Genomic DNA, 20,870 nt, shown 5'->3' with positions numbered 1-20,870 from the left:
ACCTGTAGCACGCTGGAGGTCAACATTACAACAGAAGCTAGCTACCATCTAGCTAGCTACATCCTCCTTCAGCGTAGAAGAAGCGTAGATATACTTTTCATTGTTTTGCTTGTTTATTGTAGCAGTCTGATTCATGCCTAGCTGTTCTTATAATGACATGATACATGCTGAGTAATCCTCTGTGAACGTTTGAACCATGTTTGAAAGCATACACAATTAAGGTATTTACACATTAAAAATCTCATAGTTCAAACAAGGAGATGGTTTTGGGACACACCTATTTATACGTCACGTTTCACATCCCAATGTTCTTATTCATCCTTATGAGCAGGTAGCAATAAGGAATCATGTGTATCAGCGCATCTTTCATGTATTGTGTAAGGCAACTCAAAGCAAGTAAACATTTCTATAGTCATTTGTGCAAGCACAAATGGCTGTTATTTTAATTATGGGTGGTTCAGTTGCAGACTATGTGAACCAGACTGATATTAGCCAGCCTATTGTATTGTGCCACAGACACAAATTAGACTATTCTGTACTATAGGAATGCATTATTTATATGGAAACACTGGCCATTCTCTTCCTGTCAGGTCTGTCTCCGCTCAGTCACATGGACGTAATATCTGCTAGTGCCGCTAGAGGTCTCCCTCCCCAAAATACTGATCGGTCTCCAAGGTAGCGAATTGGTACCTCGAGTTACGAATTTAATTAGTTCCAGAGCCATGTTAGTAAGTAGAAAAGTTCGTAACTCAAACGAATTTTCCCCATTTAAAATAATAGAAATGGGATTAATCCGTTCCAGCCCTCTGACAAGTCCCCCACATTTTATAAAGTATGAAAGAAATACGTTTCTAATTAAACACACACGTAAAATTTCAAATTACACAACGAAATAAGTAAATAAAAGAAAAATATTTAAAAAAAATACAGTAAGAAAAGGTGTAATCTTACCTTGGCGGCTAACGGATAGCGGCTGAGGAGAAGGGGGGAAGGAGGGATAAGTGCTGTACAGGTAGGCTACATACTGGCACGGAAAGAAGCGTAGATACAGCACTATTGTACACTTTACAGTAAACACAAACTGAACTTTATGTACAAAAAAATTACGCAAATTGTAAAAATGACGCTTTGACTGAGGGCGAATTCCTTTTCTTTTACAATGGCTTCTCCATTTCTTCGTGCACAGACGACCTTACTTGTGTTAAAATTGTAGTGATTTTCGCTGTTCTATCACCTTTGATTGTGTCTTTTTGTTTCAATATCGTACATGTCGAGGCACTTCTGTCGTATAACTTTGCTAGGCCAATGACACGCGTTCCTCGTTCGTGTTTTTCAATTATCTCCTGCTTCAACTCAATGGACAAACTACTCCTCTTCTTATCGCGGATGTCATTCACTTACTACCTTATTGGAAGTCATGATGTGCACAATAAACGTACTAAATAACTAAAAAGGGTTGTAAAACGTACAACGTCTTCACAATGAGAGATGCGCCAACTACCGGCAGCATCCGGGAACTCAGAGTTTCGTAACTCGAGCAAGATTCGTAATCCCACGTTCATACCGATGTTCGTAACTCAAAAAATTCCCAAGTGGAGCTGTTTATAACTCAAGGTAACACTGTACTCTATACACATGCAGACTGTTTTATTAATTTCATTACCTTCTTCCTATTTAACCTTGTGTTTGATATAGCTCTCTGTGAAGCCATTCCTGCAGTGTTTATGTTTTTAGCCATCTTTGATTTGTACTCCCTTGTTTTTGACCTTTGCTTTGTGTGCTTTTGGTAGTGTTTGTTGGCCTTTCCTGATACCCTGGTTATGATCTGTGCTTTTACTTCTGACTCAAGTTTGGTTCCAATTTTGTACCTGAATGTTTTCAATAAACCTGAATGAAATGTATTCCTCTGTGGCCAGGAAAATGAACTTTTAGTACCTGCATGCATCTTCAGTATTAGGAGAAATCATGAAGGAATATTTCAGTGTTCAGTCTCAAATATATTCAGCAGTTAGGATGTTAATTTTAATGAAATGCTTTAGGAGTTTGACATATATTCAATTAAAACATAGTGTTGACAACCTTTAATTGATGCCTGTGAATATAACTTTATATGTGATTTTATGGACTATAAATGGTTTTTAGGCATGTGACCTGGAATGAAGCATAAACCAAGGTGAAGTTTTCTTCTAGTGTGAATCCACATTAGAATAGAAAATCAAGAGATCTGAGTGACTATATTACCAGTTCAAATGATATACACAACGAACTATTCCAGTTTGGGTCTCTCACTATGTCATTGGCCAGTCCCTCCAACTTCTGAACTTTCAAGCACATCTCATCAGGGTACTCTGTGAGTGCTTGGGCTTGTCCCAGCACTGAAGTAGCAGTGGCCCCAGGCCAGGCCCTCGCCAGCCTTTCTGAAAAGTATTTTAGAAAACATTTCTAAGTCAGACATGTGTCACAGAATTAAATATTGAATGCGGTTATTGTAACAAACTCATTGTAATGCAATGAAAAATGTTCAGACATGCTATTTACATGTATAGTTTATTAGGTTAACACAAACCTACACACATACACATCCTCCACTGTATGAGCACATCAGTAACAATAACAACAGATCTTTATTCTGAACTTAATTCTGAATAAACATCTTTATGACACAGTCTATCATACTTCTTTTTCCTGCAACCACCTTGACTATAAAGAACCTGAAACTTGTTGCATCTCAAATAGTACTCGGCAAAACCAGTACAGCAATGAAAATATGAAATGAGTGTTGGCTGATCAACGCTTCCTGGAAAAAATCTTCTTGAAGGGATTACCCTTGTCATATCTCTTGGCTCTCTCAAGCTTTATCAGGACATTCTTTACTTCGGCATCGGTCTTCTGAACATTGGTGTAAATGTAGTCAATCATCGAGTCCTGCTCTTCCACCAGCATGGCCACGTCCAGGAACACTTCGTGAATGCTCCGAATACGTTTCTCCAGCTCCAGGAGTTCTGCGTGTCTGCTCTCTATCTGGCTCAGCGCAGAGCATGCGGTCTTCCCCTCGGAGAGGATGTTCTCGCTGAAGACGTTCCACTGGCCGGTCTCCAGCATCTCCTCGATCTGCTCTCCCGTCACCTCTCGGCCCACGATCTCCATCTGCCGTTGGATGTGCGTCTTGCACGTCTCCCGGTGGCTCGTCTCGGCCTCGTTGTACTCCATCATCGCGCGGCGGAAGCCGCTGCTCAGGCCGGCGTACTGCGCACGAGCAATTCGAGAAACGGCAGCGTCGACGCCGTGCTTCTCCTCCAGCTCCTTGGCCCGGGCGTCCATCCCACGAAGGCGCGCGAGCAGGTCCTCCGCTCGAGCCTTGATGTGGGCCGCGATGGCGTTGGAGTCATGCCCGACGGCAGTGCAGTTTGGCATGTCGGAGCGAACGTAAGCGTTCTGCTCTTTGAGGTGCTTCACATCCAGAAGAACGAGCTGAATGTCCCGTCGGATGTCGTGAGCCTCGTCCAGCACGGCCTCCATCTCGGCGCTGGTGCTGTCCTCCTGGGGAGGCTGCTCATGATGCCCGCTGGAAGGTGGAGGCTGTGTTTCTGAGTTTTCCACCTGCTTCACAGGGCCATTGGACTCTGCAAATGCCTGAAGGTGCCTTAATCTGTCCCTCATAGCAGTGAAAAGCTGAAAAGAAATGTAGGGGTATTGTGTTACAAGACAAATAGGAATATTTTGGCATTCACAGCCTTCTGTCTGACTCTGTGAAGCTATTTGCATATGACGACCTTGCAAAACAAGACAAACTAGTTTTTTTCTGTTGTTTGAGGAGTTATTTTGTAATTAAATGGATTTTCTTCATGCATTTACCAAACATTTATTTTTTTTCCATCTGTCTGAATTAGTACTTTAATCTACACCTAAAACATATAAACATCGTCCTATGGTTTGTATCCTGTGTTTTCTCTCTTAGCTCTGCTGGCATTTAACGTTAGCTACCTTAAACAAATCCACTGTTCCGGTTTAACAACAAGGTAAAACCTTGAGAAAATTGCATAAACTAATAAAAAGGGGTCCATATTATTGATAATACAAACCCTTTCCGGCGATGCGAACAAACCTTTCTCTGATAATAAGAACGATTGATACTACAGGTATCAAGTACTACCCGACAGTACCTGTTTAACCCAGTTCGAAATGTCAGAAAATCCACTTTCTTAAAAATATTCACTGCCGACGAAGGCATTTCTTAATTAACAGTATACTATACATTAACGTAAAACATGTTTACATTTCATTATCCGTTGCATGGCAAAAACGTGACGCAAAAAACTTGACACTAACCTGCGTAGATGTGTTGATATTGAAGCAATGGTTTTGCGGAAATTCCGTGAAGATGACGCGTAGATCGCGCGGTGTTTACCTGCCGCCTGTTTTCAGCGATGACGCGACTCTCACTGGCCTAAAGAGGGCAGCACTGTTCGGAAACTGGAAACGTCCATAGTGTCTCTCTCTAACAATGTGTGTTACAGCAATGTGTGTGGCTTTACGAATGCTTATTACAGCAGTTGGCTCGTTTTTCCTTTTCTTTTTTAGTAACTTCACGTTGTTTTATTCTAGCCGAAGCTAGAAAAGACTGCACTAGTGATATGTAATCAGGTGTACATTGTAAGGAACGCTTATCCATGTGCATCACATAGGCACAAAGATCTGAAGTTAATTGAAAATAAATGCACCACCGACCTTACAGTATCAGACAAGTGCCAGACCAATCAGGCTATTTTAAGTGCGCGTCTTGCGTAAAAGGTGCGCCCTGGAATGCACATTCTTTTGCGCACGCTGATAAATGTCTCCTAGTTGCAGGAAAACCCGAGTCATGTAAGATGTTATGGAACATGTAGGACGTGATTTCGTCTGGTTCTCAGTAGAGGTATTCCTTGCAGATCATTAAGGTATTGTGAAACAAAAAAATTAATCGGATTGGAGATTCTATTGTTTTTTTTTATGAGTAAAATAATTGTAGCCTAATACTTTATGGTTAAGAAGCAATACGTTAGTATAAAGATAATACATTACTATAAAGTAGTGACCTGGGGGTCTGATCTATTACTATGAGAGTTTTATGTCATTATTTTTGTCCTTGTAATGATTTGAATCTGATTTTCTGTTGGTTTAAGTCAGCTTTTTTAGTAACAATAAATGTGTAAAATGTTTTGAAAAATTAACAAATATGCATGTCATAACTTAGAGTATACATATATGTATTTATATTTCTTAAAATGTGTTTACATCATTTATTTCCTTTCTTGACACAAATAGTTGATGTTAGAAAATAAGTAAGATCTAAACTGTCTGTGCAAACTTGTTTGGTGAGTGACGCCACCCTTAGATAGTTTTACTGAGAAGAACCCATTGTCTTTTGGTGGCCTTTCATAGGGAAGAACTTGCCACCTTTCTGTCTCTAAGCCGGTGGAAACTGCTTTTGTTTTAGTTGAAGATGAAGATTTACATTTAAAAGACAATTTACATTTCTTTCTAGATTTACATTTTACATAACATTGGATGCCTTTTCAATTTTAAAACTGTTGTAAGAGAAGTTTAACTGAAGATGAAATCATGTGTGATGGTGGTTATCCTGAATAATAAGGGGGTATCTGAGTTCACTTCACCATGTGGCCAAATCTGAAATCACAGAGCCTAATAAATGTACAGTAAGAGTGTGCTATTGATATTTCTCTTTCATTCTCACCTAAGGCAGCCATGCGGGACAGGTTCAGCCACCTGCAGGCTCTCTCTGAGTCCAGCAGTAATTTGGAAGAGCTGGAATTTGCCGAGTCGGGTTCCGATTCATTCAGCAACGTGGACTTAGAAGATGACTTCCCTCAGCAGGCCATCATTTATGACAACAGCGATGAGATGGAGGCCGTGTTTGAAGAGGCCCAGGACGCCAGGCGTGAGATTCAGCTCATCCGCCTGGATGTCAAGCGGCTTCGAGACCAGAACACACGCTTGCTCAATGAGCCGACTCGGACCAGCACTGTAAAGCGCGACTCCAATGCCGTCGTGGCTGACATCAAAACCCGTGGGGAAAATCTGCTGGCTCGCCTTCATAAGATTGACTCTCGTGCCAAGGAGCTGGAAGAAGAGCATGGGATTAACTCCGCCGTGGCCAGGATCGCACGTACGCAATACGCCGGCCTGAGCAACAACTTCCGGCAAGCAATGATGGAGTACAACGATGCGGAGATGAACCACCGGGAGACGTGCAAGACGCACATCCAGCGGCAGATGGAGATCGTGGGCCGAGAGGTGTCGGGAGAGCAGATCGAGGAGATGCTGGAGAACGGCCAGTGGAACGTCTTCAGCGAGAACGTCCTCTCCGAGGGGAAGACCGCGCGCTCTGCGCTGAGCCAGATAGAGAGCAGACACCGTGACCTGCTAGAGTTGGAGAACCGTCTCAGGAGCATCCATGAGGTGTTCCTGGATGTGGCGATGCTTGTGGAAGAGCAAGGGCCCATGATGGATTACATCTACACCAATGTTCAGAAGACTGACGCCGTGCTAAGCGAGGCCCTGTACAAACTCGGCCGAGCAAAGAAACACGACAGCAAAAATCCACTCAGGAAGATGTTCTGTGGTTGCTTTCCATGCATGAAGTGATCAGCTGGCCCAAAGATGTTTTACCCTGGGTTTGACCACCGTGTTGTCCTAAAATGCTTTGTGCCAAATGTTTGTTAACAATTTTAGTTTGGCATAACAAAGACATGATTTGCGTCTGATATATTAAGAGTAAAGTGTTCAGCGAGGTCAGTGTTCACATGAAGGGAGTATAGTCCACAAGCCACACCTGTCACGAGCGTAAGGGAAGGATGGGTGAGCAGGGGATATTTACAATAATTACTACCACTCATTTACTTTAGTGTGTGTTTTTGATATGACTACCTAAAATATAATTTTTATTCATATGGCTATGTATCATTAGAAACTGCATAAACACACACACATAAATGAAAAACCAAAATTAAAATACCATTTACATTCATACATTAGATTATTTAATACATTAGATTATTTAATCTGGTCATATGTGGAATGTGGATTACTTCTACTTCTTACAGTTAAGAAAATCTTTGAGAATGAGGAAAGATAGAATTCCTCCAGTTTTCTTATTGGTGTAAATCTGTGCACAGGTTCCTTCCAACCTGAGATACCATAAACTTATCCTGGAAAAAAGAAGTAAAGTTATGTAAAGTCTAAGTTTGACATGTTTAAAAAGTAAAAAAAAAAAAAAAACCACCACACCATTTGGTTACATCTGGTTATAAACGAGTTTTCAAGATTTGTCCATGGATTAGTTTTGGTTAATGTTTCACAGCTGATTCATGTTGATGTGTTAGATTAGAAAAACAAAATCCTCATCAATTAGTCTAATTTAAGATAAAACAATATATATATAGAAGGTAAAACTAAAAATATTTAGAAGTATTCTTTTAAATCACATCACTGTGATGTATATATATATACATATATACATCACTGTGATGTGATTTAAAAGAATACTTCTAAATATTTTTAGTTTTACCTTCTTACATTTGCCAGGAATCTAGACAGACTGGTATTATCAGATGAATATTACTAAAGAGTTGGTTACTAACCCAAAGTAGCGTGATACATCTGTCAGGGAATAACAGTAGTCAAACTTAAATCTTAGCCAAATACAACCAAAACCACCAGGCTAGGCACCCTACACCAGGTCTAGGCACCCTACACAAGGCTAGGCACCCTATACAACATGAAGTGTAAACATATAAAGACACCTTTGCTTTATAACGACAGCCTCAGAAAGGCCTCAAGAGGAAGAGAAAAACAAAGGAGATGACATCAATTTACCTCCTTAAATGTCTACAACAACAAAAAATGTAATTATAAACAATTAGTTTACATTTGTCCCCTGTGCATGGGCGTGGTGGGGGGGGGGGGGGGGTGGACCTGACTACCCAGGGCCCGAGTAGGGAGAGGGGCCCATTTTGCTCATGTGCCTCATTTACTGGCATTTATAGGGGCCCACTGACATTGAGAGTGTACAGGGCCCAGAATTTGCTGCTACTGGACATTTGATACTGTAGTGTGCTTCATCAGCACAGCTCTCCTTCTGCCTAAGGCTTAGTACAACAGCGCCCTCTATTGACAGCAATCAGGCGAGTCCCATGAAGTCGACGATCTCCTTTAGCAGGAAATATCCATTAGCGTGGATGGTGGTGGTGCAGTGAGGAGTTACTCGAGGTTCAGGCCGATGTCCCGAGGAGCGAGGTGAATGTGGAGAATGCTGATCGGAAGATCCAACATGTGTCTGGAGGGCTTTAGCTCTGGAGGTGCAGACAGAACTTCGAAAACCTTGCTGGACACTCGGGAGGGTAAAAGAAGCTACAGCAGTGAGCAGTTGACCCAGCTGGGCAAGGCGTGTGAGCTTTTCCCAGCAGATGGCAACACCGGTAGAGAAACACTCTAAGCCATGTTGAACAGCCCGAACTGGGGACAGTCTTTTGGCTGCAGGCAATTACTTAGCCAAGGCCATTGCTGCAATCAAAACTCATATTTAGCCCCTGGCTAAAGGTGCATTGTGATTGATGTAAACAAGCAAATAAGTGATGCATGTGTGTGTACATACACACGTTAATAATGTCAGAGCTTGGACATGTTCAGAAGAGCCTCCGTGCCCTTCCAATTTAAACGATCACAAAGACTGACACTCAGAAGCACAGCCGTGACAGTTGAATAGACTGTTGAAGGACCCGACAAAATTCCAGAACTTGATGCTTGTAGTCTTCGTGAAATATTTCCAGAATGCTGAATTACAATGACTAAGATATAAATCCTTTTGTTACTTCACTTTTTCTCCTTCCGCATTCACCTCGTGTGCAGCATCCGAACAAGCCAGTTCTACAACCTCACCATGGCTGTTTAAAAGAAGTGGCTACAGATATAATAAATCTTTGGGTTTTAAATTATGCCAAAAAAAAAAAAATTAACCATCATTGTAACTAAAATTCAGTGTCATGCTACTCAACAATAATGTTTACAATTATTTATCATGGAAGATTGCTTCCATGATAAATAATTGTAAACATTATTGTTGAGTAGCATGACACTGAATTTTGTGTCATGCTACTCAACAATAATGTTTACAATTATTTATCATGGAAGCAATTATTTATTTGGTCAACAAGCACACACCCTAAATATTGACAGGATTCTTCTTATGTTGTTGGCAGTTGTTGTTTTTCTGGTAAAAACTTCAATTTTGAGGATAGAGGTCAGTTCTACTTAAACTATCTGTATGTTTGAATTCATTAACAAGCTACAACAATAAACATAAAACCAAATTTGTTTCGTTTTTCTTGATTAATATCTATTTTAACTGTGTTTCACTGTGTTGATATTCTTGTATGTGTTCATGCACTCAAACACCTGCCGCTCAAACACATAACTTGCCAATTCTTGCGGCCTAATACTTTTGCACAGACCTATACTGTAGTGTATAGTAAATAGCAAAGAGGTTATAATGAAATGACCTCAAACCGCTTCTCCGTGCGTCTTGACTTGTTATAACTAGGGTTCACTTTAGGGTACACTTAGACAGGGGTGTTGCTGTATTTCAGACATATCATAGAACTCATTCATCTGTCTGGTTACTTATTTTTATCTGTTTACTTTTTTTACACACGCATAACATACATAAAAACAAACAAAAAAACAACGCGTCTATACCAGACTATATCTGTTCTATTGTGCACATAAATGTCTATATATGGAGACGCGACAGCGGAAAAAAAAAATTGTCGAATTGTATTTATTTATTTAATGTGTCCAGAGGATGATGCAATTTAACCTACATAAGTCAACCCGGAATGGCAATAGTGACTGATGGTCAGATAGCGAGGTGACCGTGGCTTGACTTTATGATACGTGGGAAATTAGAAATTTCTCAGTTTTAAACGTGTTGATGTATGTAGCTACAATTCATGTAACAGACTAGAATAACTAACCTTACCTGCCGCTACTCGGCTTGAGCTGTGTCAGAAAAGAACTAAGTCTCATCCGCTGATATTCGTTGTTGCTTCTAGCATTTCCATCCTAATACAAACATTAACAATGATCTACCACAAAGTAAAAATAAGTAAATACATACCTGACTAAAGTGTAGCCTACCTGTCAATCACACTGAATTAGACTGGACATTTCTTGGAAGGGTTAGATCAATTTGAACATGCCTTTAGTTGAAATTAGATTACATGCTAATAAGACCAACAAATATGATATGAGGTGTGCTTAGTTTACATATAACTAATAATTCACGAGCTGGGAGTAGTGCATTATCAGCCTTAAAATGCAGTTCATTTATAAATAGACTGTTATTCCCTACTGACAATAACTTGACAGCGGCTTCAAAGAAATAAAGTGTTATTTAAAAAACAATGATCAAAAGTCCCACACGCAGTGTGCGTGGGCTCAATGCCAGCCTGAATTTCCCCCCCGTTTGCTTACGGGACGTCCGTGTGAACGGACTTCGGAGAATCACACACGAGCGACAGGTGCACGATCCTCACAGATGAACACGAGCTCGCTCCGCCCCTGTCAATGCAAACGATTTAAGAAAACTCGCGGTCGAAAGCTGAACTACATCCCCCGTGACACATACCAAAACCTGAAAGCTCCAACGAGGTAAGGATGCGACCCTCTACTTTCTGAAATTTGTGCATATTTCTCTAAGATCACACCGAATTTAACTAAACTGAGACTCCTGCTGTCGGTTTGGCTTGTAGAGATCCGTTCATATCTCCTCTTGACTGGGTTTCATTAACTTTCATGCAAAGATGTGCTCTGATGGAGAGCGCGCGATGGCAGGGGGTTCGGGCAACGGGAAGCTGCGCCAGTGGCTGATCGAGCAGGTGGACACCGGGAAGTACCCCGGGCTGGTGTGGGAGAACGACGAGAAGAGCATCTTCCGCATCCCGTGGAAACACGCTGGGAAGCAGGACTACAACAGGGACGAGGATGCTGCTCTGTTCAAGGTAGCCTGAAAGAGCAAGACAGCAAATCGGAGAACGTCTGAACACACTGAGCTGGGAATAACTGCACGGGCCATTCAAATCTAACTAAACTATGTTAAAGCCTGTGAGTTTGTCGTTTTTTAACACTCTACCGTCCCGGGTCAGACATGAGGGCTCATATTTATAACATTTCTTTAGGCGTGGGCACTGTTCAAAGGCAAATATCGGGAGGGCATCGACAAGCCAGACCCACCAACGTGGAAAACGCGGCTCCGTTGCGCGCTCAACAAGAGCAACGACTTCGAGGAGCTGTTGGAACGGAGTCAGCTGGACATTTCAGACCCTTACAAAGTGTACAGGATCGTCCCCGAAGGAGCGAAGAAAGGTAAGTAGCGCTCCCAAACGCGCGCCAGTTTGCCCGCTGTGCGCGCGCACATGCGCGAGCTTACTCAAAGGAGGAAACCTTGCGCGAACGAATCTCGTGATATTTCGGCTCGTCGACTGAGACATTGACAGTCGTACAACACCTTTCACCTGTGTAGGATCCAGGTCGCTGGAAGACATTCCTTCAAGTGCAAGCCCACCTAGCTATCCACTGCACCCCTCCTATGCACCTCTCCAGAGTCAGGTGACAGGATTAATTCAAACTTCCTTAAGTTTCTTTCTAGGTGAGAGAGTGTGGCTTTATGTAAATGAATTTGTATTTTCCACACAGGTGTGCAATTTCATCTCTCCAGCAGAGAGGAGCTGGAGGGATTACCTTTCAGACAAGGCCCCAATATCCGAAATAACTTACAACCAGAGCCCATACACCCCTCGCTGGGATGCAGGTACGGATGTGTCTTAATCTTAATTTAGAATGTAAAGGACATACTGAAAGATGCCTTGTTTAGATATTTGTTATGACTGGCTTATCTGCATTAAAATCAAATAAAAATCAAATTAATATCCTGTGAACGTGTGGTTTGTACACCTGTTCGTCTGTGTTCAGGGTACCAGTTCAGCGGCTCCTTCTATAGCTGTAGTGCTTCAGAGCCTCTGCCCTCCACCTGGACGCTGGACTCCAGCATGAAATCAGACACAATGACTCTTTCAGGTACAACACGCACCTAGACTCCTTTCAAACTTACTAGCCGATACACAAGGACGTCTTTTCCTCCGCATTCAAAGAGCACTCAGACACACTGATAACTCTTGAATACATTCACAAACAGCCACAACAACAACCACAAGACTGTACTGAAAAGCAGGTTCTGACCTCCCGCCGTCCTCTCCGCGGTTAGATTACCGTCTCCAGGTGGTGGTGTACTACAGGGAGGCCGTGGTGCGGGAGGTGACGGTCAACAGTCCAGACGGCTGCCTGCTGGGCGTGAGCAGGGACGGTTTGCCTTACGGACCGTCCGAAGGGCCCGAGCTGGTGGAGCTGCCGCACGTGGACCGGGGTCCTTTGGAGCACGGCGTCCTGCTGTGGGTCACCACCGACGGGCTTTACGCGCGCCGGCGCTGCTCCAGCAGGGTGTACTGGGAAGGGGGACACGCACCAGCTGGAAACAAGGCCAACAAACTGGAGAGAGAACAGAACTGCAAGCTGCTGGACACACAGCTGTTCATCACAGGTTAGACGGGACTCCCTCACCTTTAGTGATCCACGGCCCTGGCGTTTCTCTCAGCGAAAAGATTCGTGAATACGTCCATTAATCTGGACGGCTTGAGTTGCGGGAACTGGTTTTCTGTGAAAAAAAAAGATGTGTATCTTTGTCTTTCTGTGAATTATGACTATTGAAAACTCCACTGACAGGACCATCAGGGAAACTATTCAGAACATGTAATTTGTCAATTATTACAGTAAATAAGGTCATAGAGGCTTACAGTAAATATACAACCACAGCACAAGAGGGATACACCACAACACAGATTATCTGTGAACTACAGCAACCGCCCACCCTCCGCGTCACTGTATGTCTGCTAGCGGTACATCTGCACGCATGCACGCAGGACTTTCCAGGATGTGATTACAGCACGAATGAGAATCCCCACAAGTCACATGTCTCCATGATACAAGCTGTTTGTAATCAAGAAAGCTCATGGAGATGTGGCGAAAAAAGTGAGAGCCACTTCTAACTAACTAGCTGAGGTATTAGTCCTGCCTTGGTGTAACTATTTTTATTAATGGAGAATGTTCCACTAGTGAGCAATGAGTCTGTCATATGAAATCATAGACTCGTTGCTTGATTATGCACTGTGCCTGTCTAGAATTCACCTTTTCTGACTTCTCCCTAAAGTTTCCATCTAAAGATGCGTCTTCCCTCTCGTCTCAGAGTTACAGAGCTACGCTCTACACACCCGTCTGCCGCCCTGTCCCCAGGTGCTTCTGTTCTTTGAGGATGAGAACACAGATCACCAGAGACCAAAAAGGACCCTCACAGTCCAGGTAACGTGTGGTTCAGCCCCTTATCTTTCATAGTCTCTGAAACTCCTTCATTTGTACATCACCAAAACAAACGTGAGCTTTGGAATTAGCGCTGGTTAATTACCAGCTCCAGAAAGTAGACCCGTGCGTCTTCTTACTCTTCTTACTTATATCGTATCTGTTGTGAAAGTCAATGTGTCCCATCATGCTCTAGGTTGAACCCTTCTTCACACGCCAGCTTCTTTACCTCACCCACCCGGGCAGCATGAACTACATCCGCAGTCACAACCTTTCACCTCTGCCCCCGGAGCACGCCATTCCGGCCAGTCAGGACTACCACAGAGTCATTGCCCATCACCACAGCAATGGCCTGTGACCTTACTTTCTGAGTCCAGAAATCCGAAGCATCGAGAGAGGCCGCAAAGGACCATGGGAGACATGGCGAGTTTGCTGCCATGGCGTCTGTGTTGTGGGAGAGGCGAAGCAGACTTGGTGAAGCTTACTGGCTTATGTCTCAAAAACGGACACAAGACATCGCAAACTGTACAGATCAGCGTCTGTCTGATAAGCACTAGGCCATTTCTTTATTTCATTCTTTCGTATCATCTCAGGGAGCTGTAGTGAAGCAGATTTCATTGTGAAGTTTTGATCTGTCTAAATGTGTGTGATATATATGAACTAAAGAAGTGTTAGTCCTATGTTAGATTATGTTAATATCATCACATGTTATGTAGCTTCAGATGACCTTTAGTGTGAACAGGGCTTTGGGTATTTGGCCCACACTGATGAACATGGCAGTATGTAATGTGTTTGTGAGAATATGTATGTGTGTGTCTATATGAGCAGACGGGAAATGTGGTTTGAAACAGGATGATGATGGTTGACAGACTTGCAAACTCATGACATCACACAGGAAGAGAAGATTGTCAAAGGACAGAGTTTATTTTTGATTATTGAAATTTTCCCAATGAGGAAATGTATATCCAGTTGTTATTTTCCAAAACTTTGAACAACAATTCAATACTGTAGATCCCCCAGATAAATGCCCGAATAGCCAATTCAGGTAGTCCTTAACACATATGTAAAGAAATTCAAAACAGCAAAAAAAGAAAAAGAAATAAAAGCCAGTATGAGTAACACATAATATTGATAGTTAAACCATGCAAAGTGTAAGAGATGGTACTTACTATGATTTACGATAAAATAAACTCCAGTCCTTCAGTAATGTATATACATAATTTTATTTTCTAATATAGTTGCTTTTTTCCTAATATAGATATTTTTCATAGTAAAAACAATGCTGTACACACAGTTACAAACTACTCTGACTGTAAAATCTTTCTGTATAATAGACCAGTCTACCTCTCTAATGAACTAATTCTATCATGCGTCTTAAGAGCTTGGGGGTTGACTCTTAGTCTTTGGTTTTCTTCAGGGTGATTTCAGAAATGAAGCGTTTTTTCTGCTTTTGGACCAGGTTACATAATGTTTGAAAACCTCCAATAGTTAAATGTCTACAAAGATATATAAACCAGGAATGGCATTTTATTCGATCAATTTGCCAGCATGGAAAACCACCATGGATAATGAACGAATTCCACTGTAAATGCATAATGCAGGATATCTTGCCTTATGATGATGCGTGTTTAATGTATTCAACTGTGAAGGATCTGGTATGTACCACAGTAGGTATGTCGGTGCAGGTAATTTGTATAGCAACTACATAAGGTAAACTTCATCTTATGGGAAAATATATTCTTGTACAGTTTTGTAGTAAAATAAAGCCCTCATAACAACAAAACTCTGATTAAGTAACAGAATTCTTTGACTTCAAGCTGACTTTTCTTCAACCAACAAAACTTTGAGGTAGAGTTTGCAAGGTCAGCTTAATGTAAAAGGTCATTATAAGGACCTGTTTTGTTAGTGGTGTAATCTCACAGAGATATACAACTTGATCATCACTTTTGCTGTGCTCATTAAGATGTATGTCATTTCAGGTACTTGACTCTTGCGATGTGGGATTACAACTTTGAGAGCTTGAAATCATACTAAACAGATTTTTAAAGAACTGGACAGCATTTATAAACTAGTTAAATTATAATACCAGATAAATGAAATCCATCTCCAGATTGTAATGGTTCAGAAAACTAAAATGATGAGGATAGTCAACACATCGGTTGATTTATCCATAAAATATTTCCTTCAAATATGACCGTACATCGATCTAGTTGTTTTTTGTTGCTTTTCTATCCAAGGGACTTAATGCATGACTGAACTTTGTGGCAGTCTATACAGGTTTTAGAGAAAACTACTGCAGCTGGTCTGCTTTAAATAATTCCCACACTTTAAAGCGCATTTAAACATATTTTAACTCACTGAAGAATACTTGGGTCAAAATGTTACTTCTCTTGGTCTGTCTATCTTGTTTAACTCACCACGTAATGTTTTCTTTCCACTGCAAAGGGGTTTTCACTTCAACAGCTGCAGCTGTAAGCTGTTTCTTTTAGATGACTACTTTAAACATTTTTGACCTAATTTATGGGGAGCAGTCTAGAATGTAAAAGAAGAGGGAAAATAGATTTGAGACAGGTAACAAATATCTTCTCTCATCCTCGGTCTGTTCGTAACAGGGGATCATGAAGGATGTAAACATGTTTGGATTAGCTTCCTCTCTGCCTACGTACAACGGAAAGACAGATTCATAAGAACTTCCCTTAACACCTTAAGATGTCCACCCACTGTTTTACCTGAAACGACACACAGCTTTGATACCAACCTTCATTAAACTCGTTACCTTAAATAGAAGGATGTGTCACTAATTATAGAACAAAAACAAACACACCAGGCTTGTAGTAAAGGGGGAAAGTTACGACATGTGTTCTCACAGAACAATTGTGGTTTCAATCACTGCCCGTAATTAAATATTTCAAAACATAAACAAGGGGAAAACAGATATCTGCATTCTCTGTGACAGAAGTTTTATCGCCACAGAGTACCAAACCAACTTTATTGGTGCTCACCCAATTTCATTCATCTGGTATTATAATTTAACTAGTTTATAAATGCTGTCCAGTTCTTTAAAAATCTGTTTAGTATGATTTCAAGCTCTCAAAGTTGTAATCCCACATCGCAAGAGTTAAGTACCTGAAATAACATACATCTTAATGAGCACAGCAAAAGTGATGATCAAGTTGTATATCTCGGTGAGATTACACCACTAACAAAACAGGTCCTTATAATGACCTTTTACATTAAGCTGACCTTGCAAACTCTACCTCAAAGTTTTGTTGGTTGAAGAAAAGTCAGCTTGAAGTCAAAGAATTCTGTTACTTAATCAGATTGAACAAAAACGCTCCAAGAATCCAGTGAGCTGGGGAAGGACGGGGCGTGTGACTTTCCATTTGACACCAGACAGGGTGTGTGTTACTACGTCTGGGGTGTGGATGGGTATAGTGCACGAGTGGTGTTATACAGAATACTGCTGATCAAGCTGAAAATGACTGATCAAGCAGTAAGAGATTCTGCCTTTGGCAATCAAGTCAACTGTTCGGCACAATATTCTTTGTTCATATAAAGCTCAATAGGCATTCACACACCTCTCCTCCAAGTTCTCAGATTCAGTATAGGCCAAAACCCTCAATTATACCTGCACCCAATAATGCAGCTAACACACTGGAGTAGAAAGTCCAAAACCGACAACTTCACCCCCCCCCCCCCCCCCCCCCAATTACATTCAGCAAAAGTGTCCCCCCAATATCAAACTCACTCCCACCACATTGAGTTACCATCTCAACCCAGAAGCACCAAGATGATTACATCTACAAAAATATATCCAACAACTTATTTATGTATTGTTTCTTTTAATATACACTGTGGTTCGTCTGCCAAGCAATGTAACAACAAAGTGCATTTAGTTATCAGATTCCATATAATAATCAGCGTGGTAGAGTGTAATACCATTCCAGACAGTTGTGTCCAAGCAAAGACACAAACGTGTGTATATGCACACAGACACAGAAGCGTGCGCACACACACACACGCACACAGACGCACACACACTGCTTGGCTGTAGTGCTCTTCAGACTCTGTAGATGGTTGTTCATCTTTTGATGGGCTGTACAGAGGAGGACTGGAAGCAGTTGAGCTGAAACTGCATGCTGCTCTTAAACGTATTCAACAACTCCTCCAAGAGCCTACGTGAGATGAGAGGGGAGGAAGAGGAGGAGAGGATGAGGAAGAGTAACTTTTAGGAAGAGCTGAGTCAGGTAAAGTTTAAAGCTGGTTGGGTTAAGGCACACGTACTTCTTGTCAGCTCCACTCTGAAGCTGAGGTAGGGCCTCCAGGGCTTGTTTAAAGTTGGCCCTTAATCAGACAGAAAGAGAAACAGGAGTTACTGATATGCAACTCCACTACCTTAAATACGTGTATTACGGTGCCTACGTTATCATGACATTTGGATGTACAAAACCGTGTGTGTGTGTGTGTGTGTGTGTGTGTGTGTGTGTTAGGAGGGAGATCTCACTGGCTCTCTGATGTCAGGTATGGTTCTACTGCGTCCTTTAGTGCACAGATTTCTAGACGTGCCTGAAACCGAACGCAAACGAGAACAGAAGTCACATTCAGTGGCTACGAGCATGGAGACACTCTCAGGTGGCCTCTGGACTCAGGACCTGCAGGGCGCCGTTCTTGCTGAAGGAGGACACACACTGCATCAGACGACACGTTTCTTCAGACACGGCCTCAATGAGCTTCGACAAAACACGGGGAACCAACTCCTTAGAAACCGTGAACACCTTGCAAAGAGAAAGTTTAACAGAAAGTACAAGACAGAGGGAGGAATAAAAAGATGTTATAAAAGAGAAATGCAAAACTCTTCTATAATACATACAGAAAAAAACTGCCCAAATGGTTTGAAATGATGATGTAATGGTGAATGAATATCATCTTTGGCCATCAAAAATAACATGTCTTTAGATTTCGCACACATTTATCTAACAGCTTGGCTGAACATGAGACAATTCAAACTTCTATATTATGTAGGTCCTGCTGACTATACTTCCCTTCAATGGATGGGAGAAACACTGTCGACTGCGATGTTTCTGTTGGTTTTGTTTAGCTTGGTAATCTATAATAAGGTGTATTATTGGCTTGGAGTATGAACCGACATCTTGTCAGTTTGTACAGTGTCTAGGTTGGAGGCTAAAGATGAATCTTCAAACACGTTTACCACTTTTACTAAAGCCAAGCAGAAACACACCCTTTTGCTTATTCATAACAGAACTGGGTGAAGAAGTGCCGAGACTAAAGTTACAAAATGAGTGTTGAGGCAGATTTAAAGCATGGCGAGGTTTCATGGCTTACTTCAGCATGGACAGAGATAATGCTGACCAGTGCCTCCTTTAGATAATTCCGCACACCTGAGAGTGAGTGAGAGTGAAAGAGACAGAGAGTGAGAGAAAACAAATGTCTGATGTGAGTAAACACTTCAAACACAAGTTCACTAATGTCTGTATGTTTGAAATCTAAAGTTTAAATAAAGGTTCATTATGATAAACAAGCTTTGGGTGCATTTTATAATGAAAGAAAGCATAAAAATGCAGAAGTGAGAAATCACAGTGAAATAAAACGTGTGTATATACAGGTAAGAGTGATTGGATAAAACTTTCCAGCTAGTCTCTTGAGTACCATTGTGTTCTCTCACAATGGTGTCTGAAGTAATAGAAAGAGAAAGTTATTTCATAATCCAAACAGACCACCATCCACTGTAGATCAGCGGTACCTGTGGGTGGGAGGCAGTCCTTCCAGTCAAAGTAGCCTGCATAGATCCCTGGCTCCAGAGAGCCTACAATAGGATCAGACTTCTTCTCTATATATGACTCAAACAAGCGCTCGTCCAACTCACGAACTGCCTCAATGCTGACCTAAAACCACACACACACACACACACACACACACACACACACACACACACACACACACACACACACACACACACACACACACACACACAGAATGTTATACACAGAACAGTTTTTGACATTATTGCTGCCTTACTTACAGACACACACCCATACTCTGGACAGGACACACACACACATAAATGAGTAGTGTCCACTCATGCATGTCTGTTAGTCTGACTGAGCTTCACTGCAAGGAAATCAACCAGACACGGAAAGCACCAGCACTTAAATGAGAAATTTAAACCGCAATTATTAGTACGTGTGACTTTTTTCATTTCTTATGACTTAATATACCAACAGTCTCAGAACATGAGGCTTACCAAAGGTGATTAATAAAAACATTTGCACGGTATTCGGCCGGCGAGACGTGGAGCTGGGCTCTCATCTAAGGGCGTGGCCCGATGCGTCTGACTGCCTTTTTCACACCCCGTTCAATGACGCCACCGTGTCTGCTCATATGACTATTATAGTGAATGTCAAGCCCAGCTAACCCACAGTCTTGTAGTCTTGTTCCTCTTTAAGTCTCAAGTCTGCCAGTATGTTAATAAGATTGCATCATGCAGCTAGTGAAAAAGTGCTAGTCTAGTGTTGGTCAGCAGGGTGTCTTGTTTTCATATGTAGTGACGTAGTGAACCTACCACCACAAACAAGGAATGTTGTTGACAAATAACCTTTTATTAGACTGGCACGGAAGCCTATTAAATATGTTTTATGGTTTATATGGGGAAAAGGTCATTATGCATAATTTCCAAATTTTCATTAAAGCTTAATCTATAAAATTATATTGATAATTCATTCACAGTGATGTCTTCCTCAAAAGGTTAAAGGTTAAAGTTACTCGCATCTTAAAGCATCAGGCTCTATTTATTTATTTTTTTTGCTAGCTTGTGGTTCTACCCAGAGCGCTAAAAAAAAAACAGACTACTTAAATCCTTACAGTAAGACAAAATGCTTATTCTCTGTATCTTTTCTAGGTATCATGAGGTTTACCTTCCACGCGAGGAAAACAAACGCCCTGTAGCTGCAGTTCAGTTTGAACTTTGATCTCTCAGTTGATGCAGTTTTAGCCATAAATAGGGACACTTTTGTTTACTGGAAGGACAACCCATTTCTGTCTGTGAGCCAACAGCCATTTGGCGCGTGTGTACAACAAAGGTCACTCATTAGCATTTTTATGACAATCATCCCTTTAATTTGAAAACCCTCTAGCTTCTCTGAAGCCCTTCAGTGAGTCACTCAGCAATGAATGAAGAACTCCCTCCCTCCTGCTCACTCACATATACACACACAACCACACACCATATATGTGTGGGCATGTTAGTGTGTGTGTGTGTGTGTGTGTGTGTGTGTGTGTGTGTGTGTGCGTGTGTGTGGTGGAAGTGGGGGTGGGGGGCGCTCTTACCCTGGTGATTTTTTCGGCTGTGGTAAAGCCGTGTTTCTCCAAGTGCTCAGCGAGGTTAAGGA

General features: G+C 41.7%; 4 protein-coding genes and 1 long non-coding RNA gene across 9 annotated transcripts in view; 2 read left to right on the top strand and 3 right to left on the bottom strand.

Moving 5' to 3' along the window:
* Nucleotides 1-1,495, bottom strand: part of LOC143497260 (uncharacterized) — a 37,138-nt gene extending 35,643 nt beyond the window's left edge. The window contains exons 1-2 of one of the 2 annotated variants that reach the window (XR_013125763.1): nucleotides 1,235-1,495; nucleotides 952-1,024 (exon numbers count right to left, since the gene is read on the bottom strand). This is a non-coding gene — a long non-coding RNA (uncharacterized LOC143497260). Of the gene's footprint in view, nucleotides 1-951 lie in introns of both variants that reach the window. The other variant, XR_013125762.1, reaches the window with a different exon arrangement.
* On the top strand, nucleotides 1,496-7,311 carry LOC143497257 (syntaxin-11-like). Of its 2 annotated transcripts, none has more exons than XM_076993142.1 (2): nucleotides 1,496-1,614; nucleotides 5,740-7,311. In XM_076993142.1, exon 2 carries the CDS (start codon nucleotides 5,746-5,748, stop codon nucleotides 6,643-6,645), a length of 900 nt encoding a protein of 299 aa, XP_076849257.1. In that variant the 5' UTR covers nucleotides 1,496-1,614; nucleotides 5,740-5,745; the 3' UTR covers nucleotides 6,646-7,311. The 2 variants fall into 2 exon arrangements, with proteins under 2 accessions (XP_076849257.1, XP_076849256.1); XM_076993141.1 differs by lacking the exon at nucleotides 1,496-1,614 and adding an exon at nucleotides 4,791-4,937.
* Nucleotides 2,529-4,402, bottom strand: LOC143497258 (syntaxin-11-like). Of its 3 annotated transcripts, none has more exons than XM_076993143.1 (2): nucleotides 4,330-4,402; nucleotides 2,529-3,672 (listed from the first exon to the last, which is right to left on the bottom strand). In XM_076993143.1, the coding sequence occupies exon 2, from the start codon at nucleotides 3,658-3,660 to the stop codon at nucleotides 2,788-2,790; it is 873 nt and encodes a 290-aa protein (XP_076849258.1). In that variant the 5' UTR covers nucleotides 3,661-3,672; nucleotides 4,330-4,402; the 3' UTR covers nucleotides 2,529-2,787. The 3 variants fall into 3 exon arrangements, with proteins under 3 accessions (XP_076849258.1, XP_076849259.1, XP_076849260.1); XM_076993144.1 differs by lacking the exon at nucleotides 4,330-4,402 and adding an exon at nucleotides 4,164-4,312; XM_076993145.1 differs by lacking the exon at nucleotides 4,330-4,402 and adding an exon at nucleotides 4,083-4,308.
* A 3,268-nt stretch (nucleotides 7,312-10,579) lies between the features above and the next one.
* On the top strand, nucleotides 10,580-14,613 carry irf4b (interferon regulatory factor 4b). The gene is given in 10 exon segments (XM_076993162.1): nucleotides 10,580-10,707; nucleotides 10,860-11,057; nucleotides 11,235-11,421; nucleotides 11,579-11,664; nucleotides 11,752-11,866; nucleotides 12,028-12,132; nucleotides 12,320-12,652; nucleotides 13,355-13,467; nucleotides 13,661-13,777; nucleotides 13,780-14,613. Coding segments are annotated over 9 exon segments (1,542 nt in total). The 5' UTR covers nucleotides 10,580-10,707; the 3' UTR covers nucleotides 14,068-14,613.
* Nucleotides 14,614-17,244: 2,631 nt separating this feature from the next.
* The window catches only part of exoc2 (exocyst complex component 2), a 17,305-nt gene continuing 13,679 nt past the window's right edge, over nucleotides 17,245-20,870 (bottom strand). Inside the window, exons 22-28 of the mRNA XM_076993129.1 lie at nucleotides 20,809-20,870; nucleotides 19,226-19,367; nucleotides 18,808-18,863; nucleotides 18,117-18,239; nucleotides 17,969-18,030; nucleotides 17,749-17,808; nucleotides 17,245-17,639 (exon numbers count right to left, since the gene is read on the bottom strand). The exon at nucleotides 20,809-20,870 is cut by the window's right edge and continues 55 nt beyond it. Of these exons, the coding sequence (XP_076849244.1) occupies nucleotides 17,546-17,639; nucleotides 17,749-17,808; nucleotides 17,969-18,030; nucleotides 18,117-18,239; nucleotides 18,808-18,863; nucleotides 19,226-19,367; nucleotides 20,809-20,870 (599 nt within the window). The 3' untranslated portion in view covers nucleotides 17,245-17,545. The remainder of the gene's footprint in view (nucleotides 17,640-17,748; nucleotides 17,809-17,968; nucleotides 18,031-18,116; nucleotides 18,240-18,807; nucleotides 18,864-19,225; nucleotides 19,368-20,808) is intronic.

The sequence above is a fragment of the Brachyhypopomus gauderio genome, unplaced genomic scaffold (assembly GCF_052324685.1).
Source record: "Brachyhypopomus gauderio isolate BG-103 unplaced genomic scaffold, BGAUD_0.2 sc104, whole genome shotgun sequence".
NCBI classification, from domain to species: Eukaryota; Metazoa; Chordata; class Actinopteri; order Gymnotiformes; family Hypopomidae; genus Brachyhypopomus; species Brachyhypopomus gauderio.
The sequence above is the reverse complement of the archived record's forward strand: the minus strand, read 5'-3'. Positions and strand labels throughout refer to the sequence as shown.

What these genes read in the sequence shown, in the direction of transcription:
- LOC143497258 (XM_076993143.1), bottom strand. Translation starts at nt 3,660, where the DNA reads ATGAGGGACAGATTAAGGCACCTTCAGGCATTTGCAGAGTCCAATGGC.
- LOC143497257 (XM_076993142.1), top strand. Translation starts at nt 5,746, where the DNA reads ATGCGGGACAGGTTCAGCCACCTGCAGGCTCTCTCTGAGTCCAGCAGT.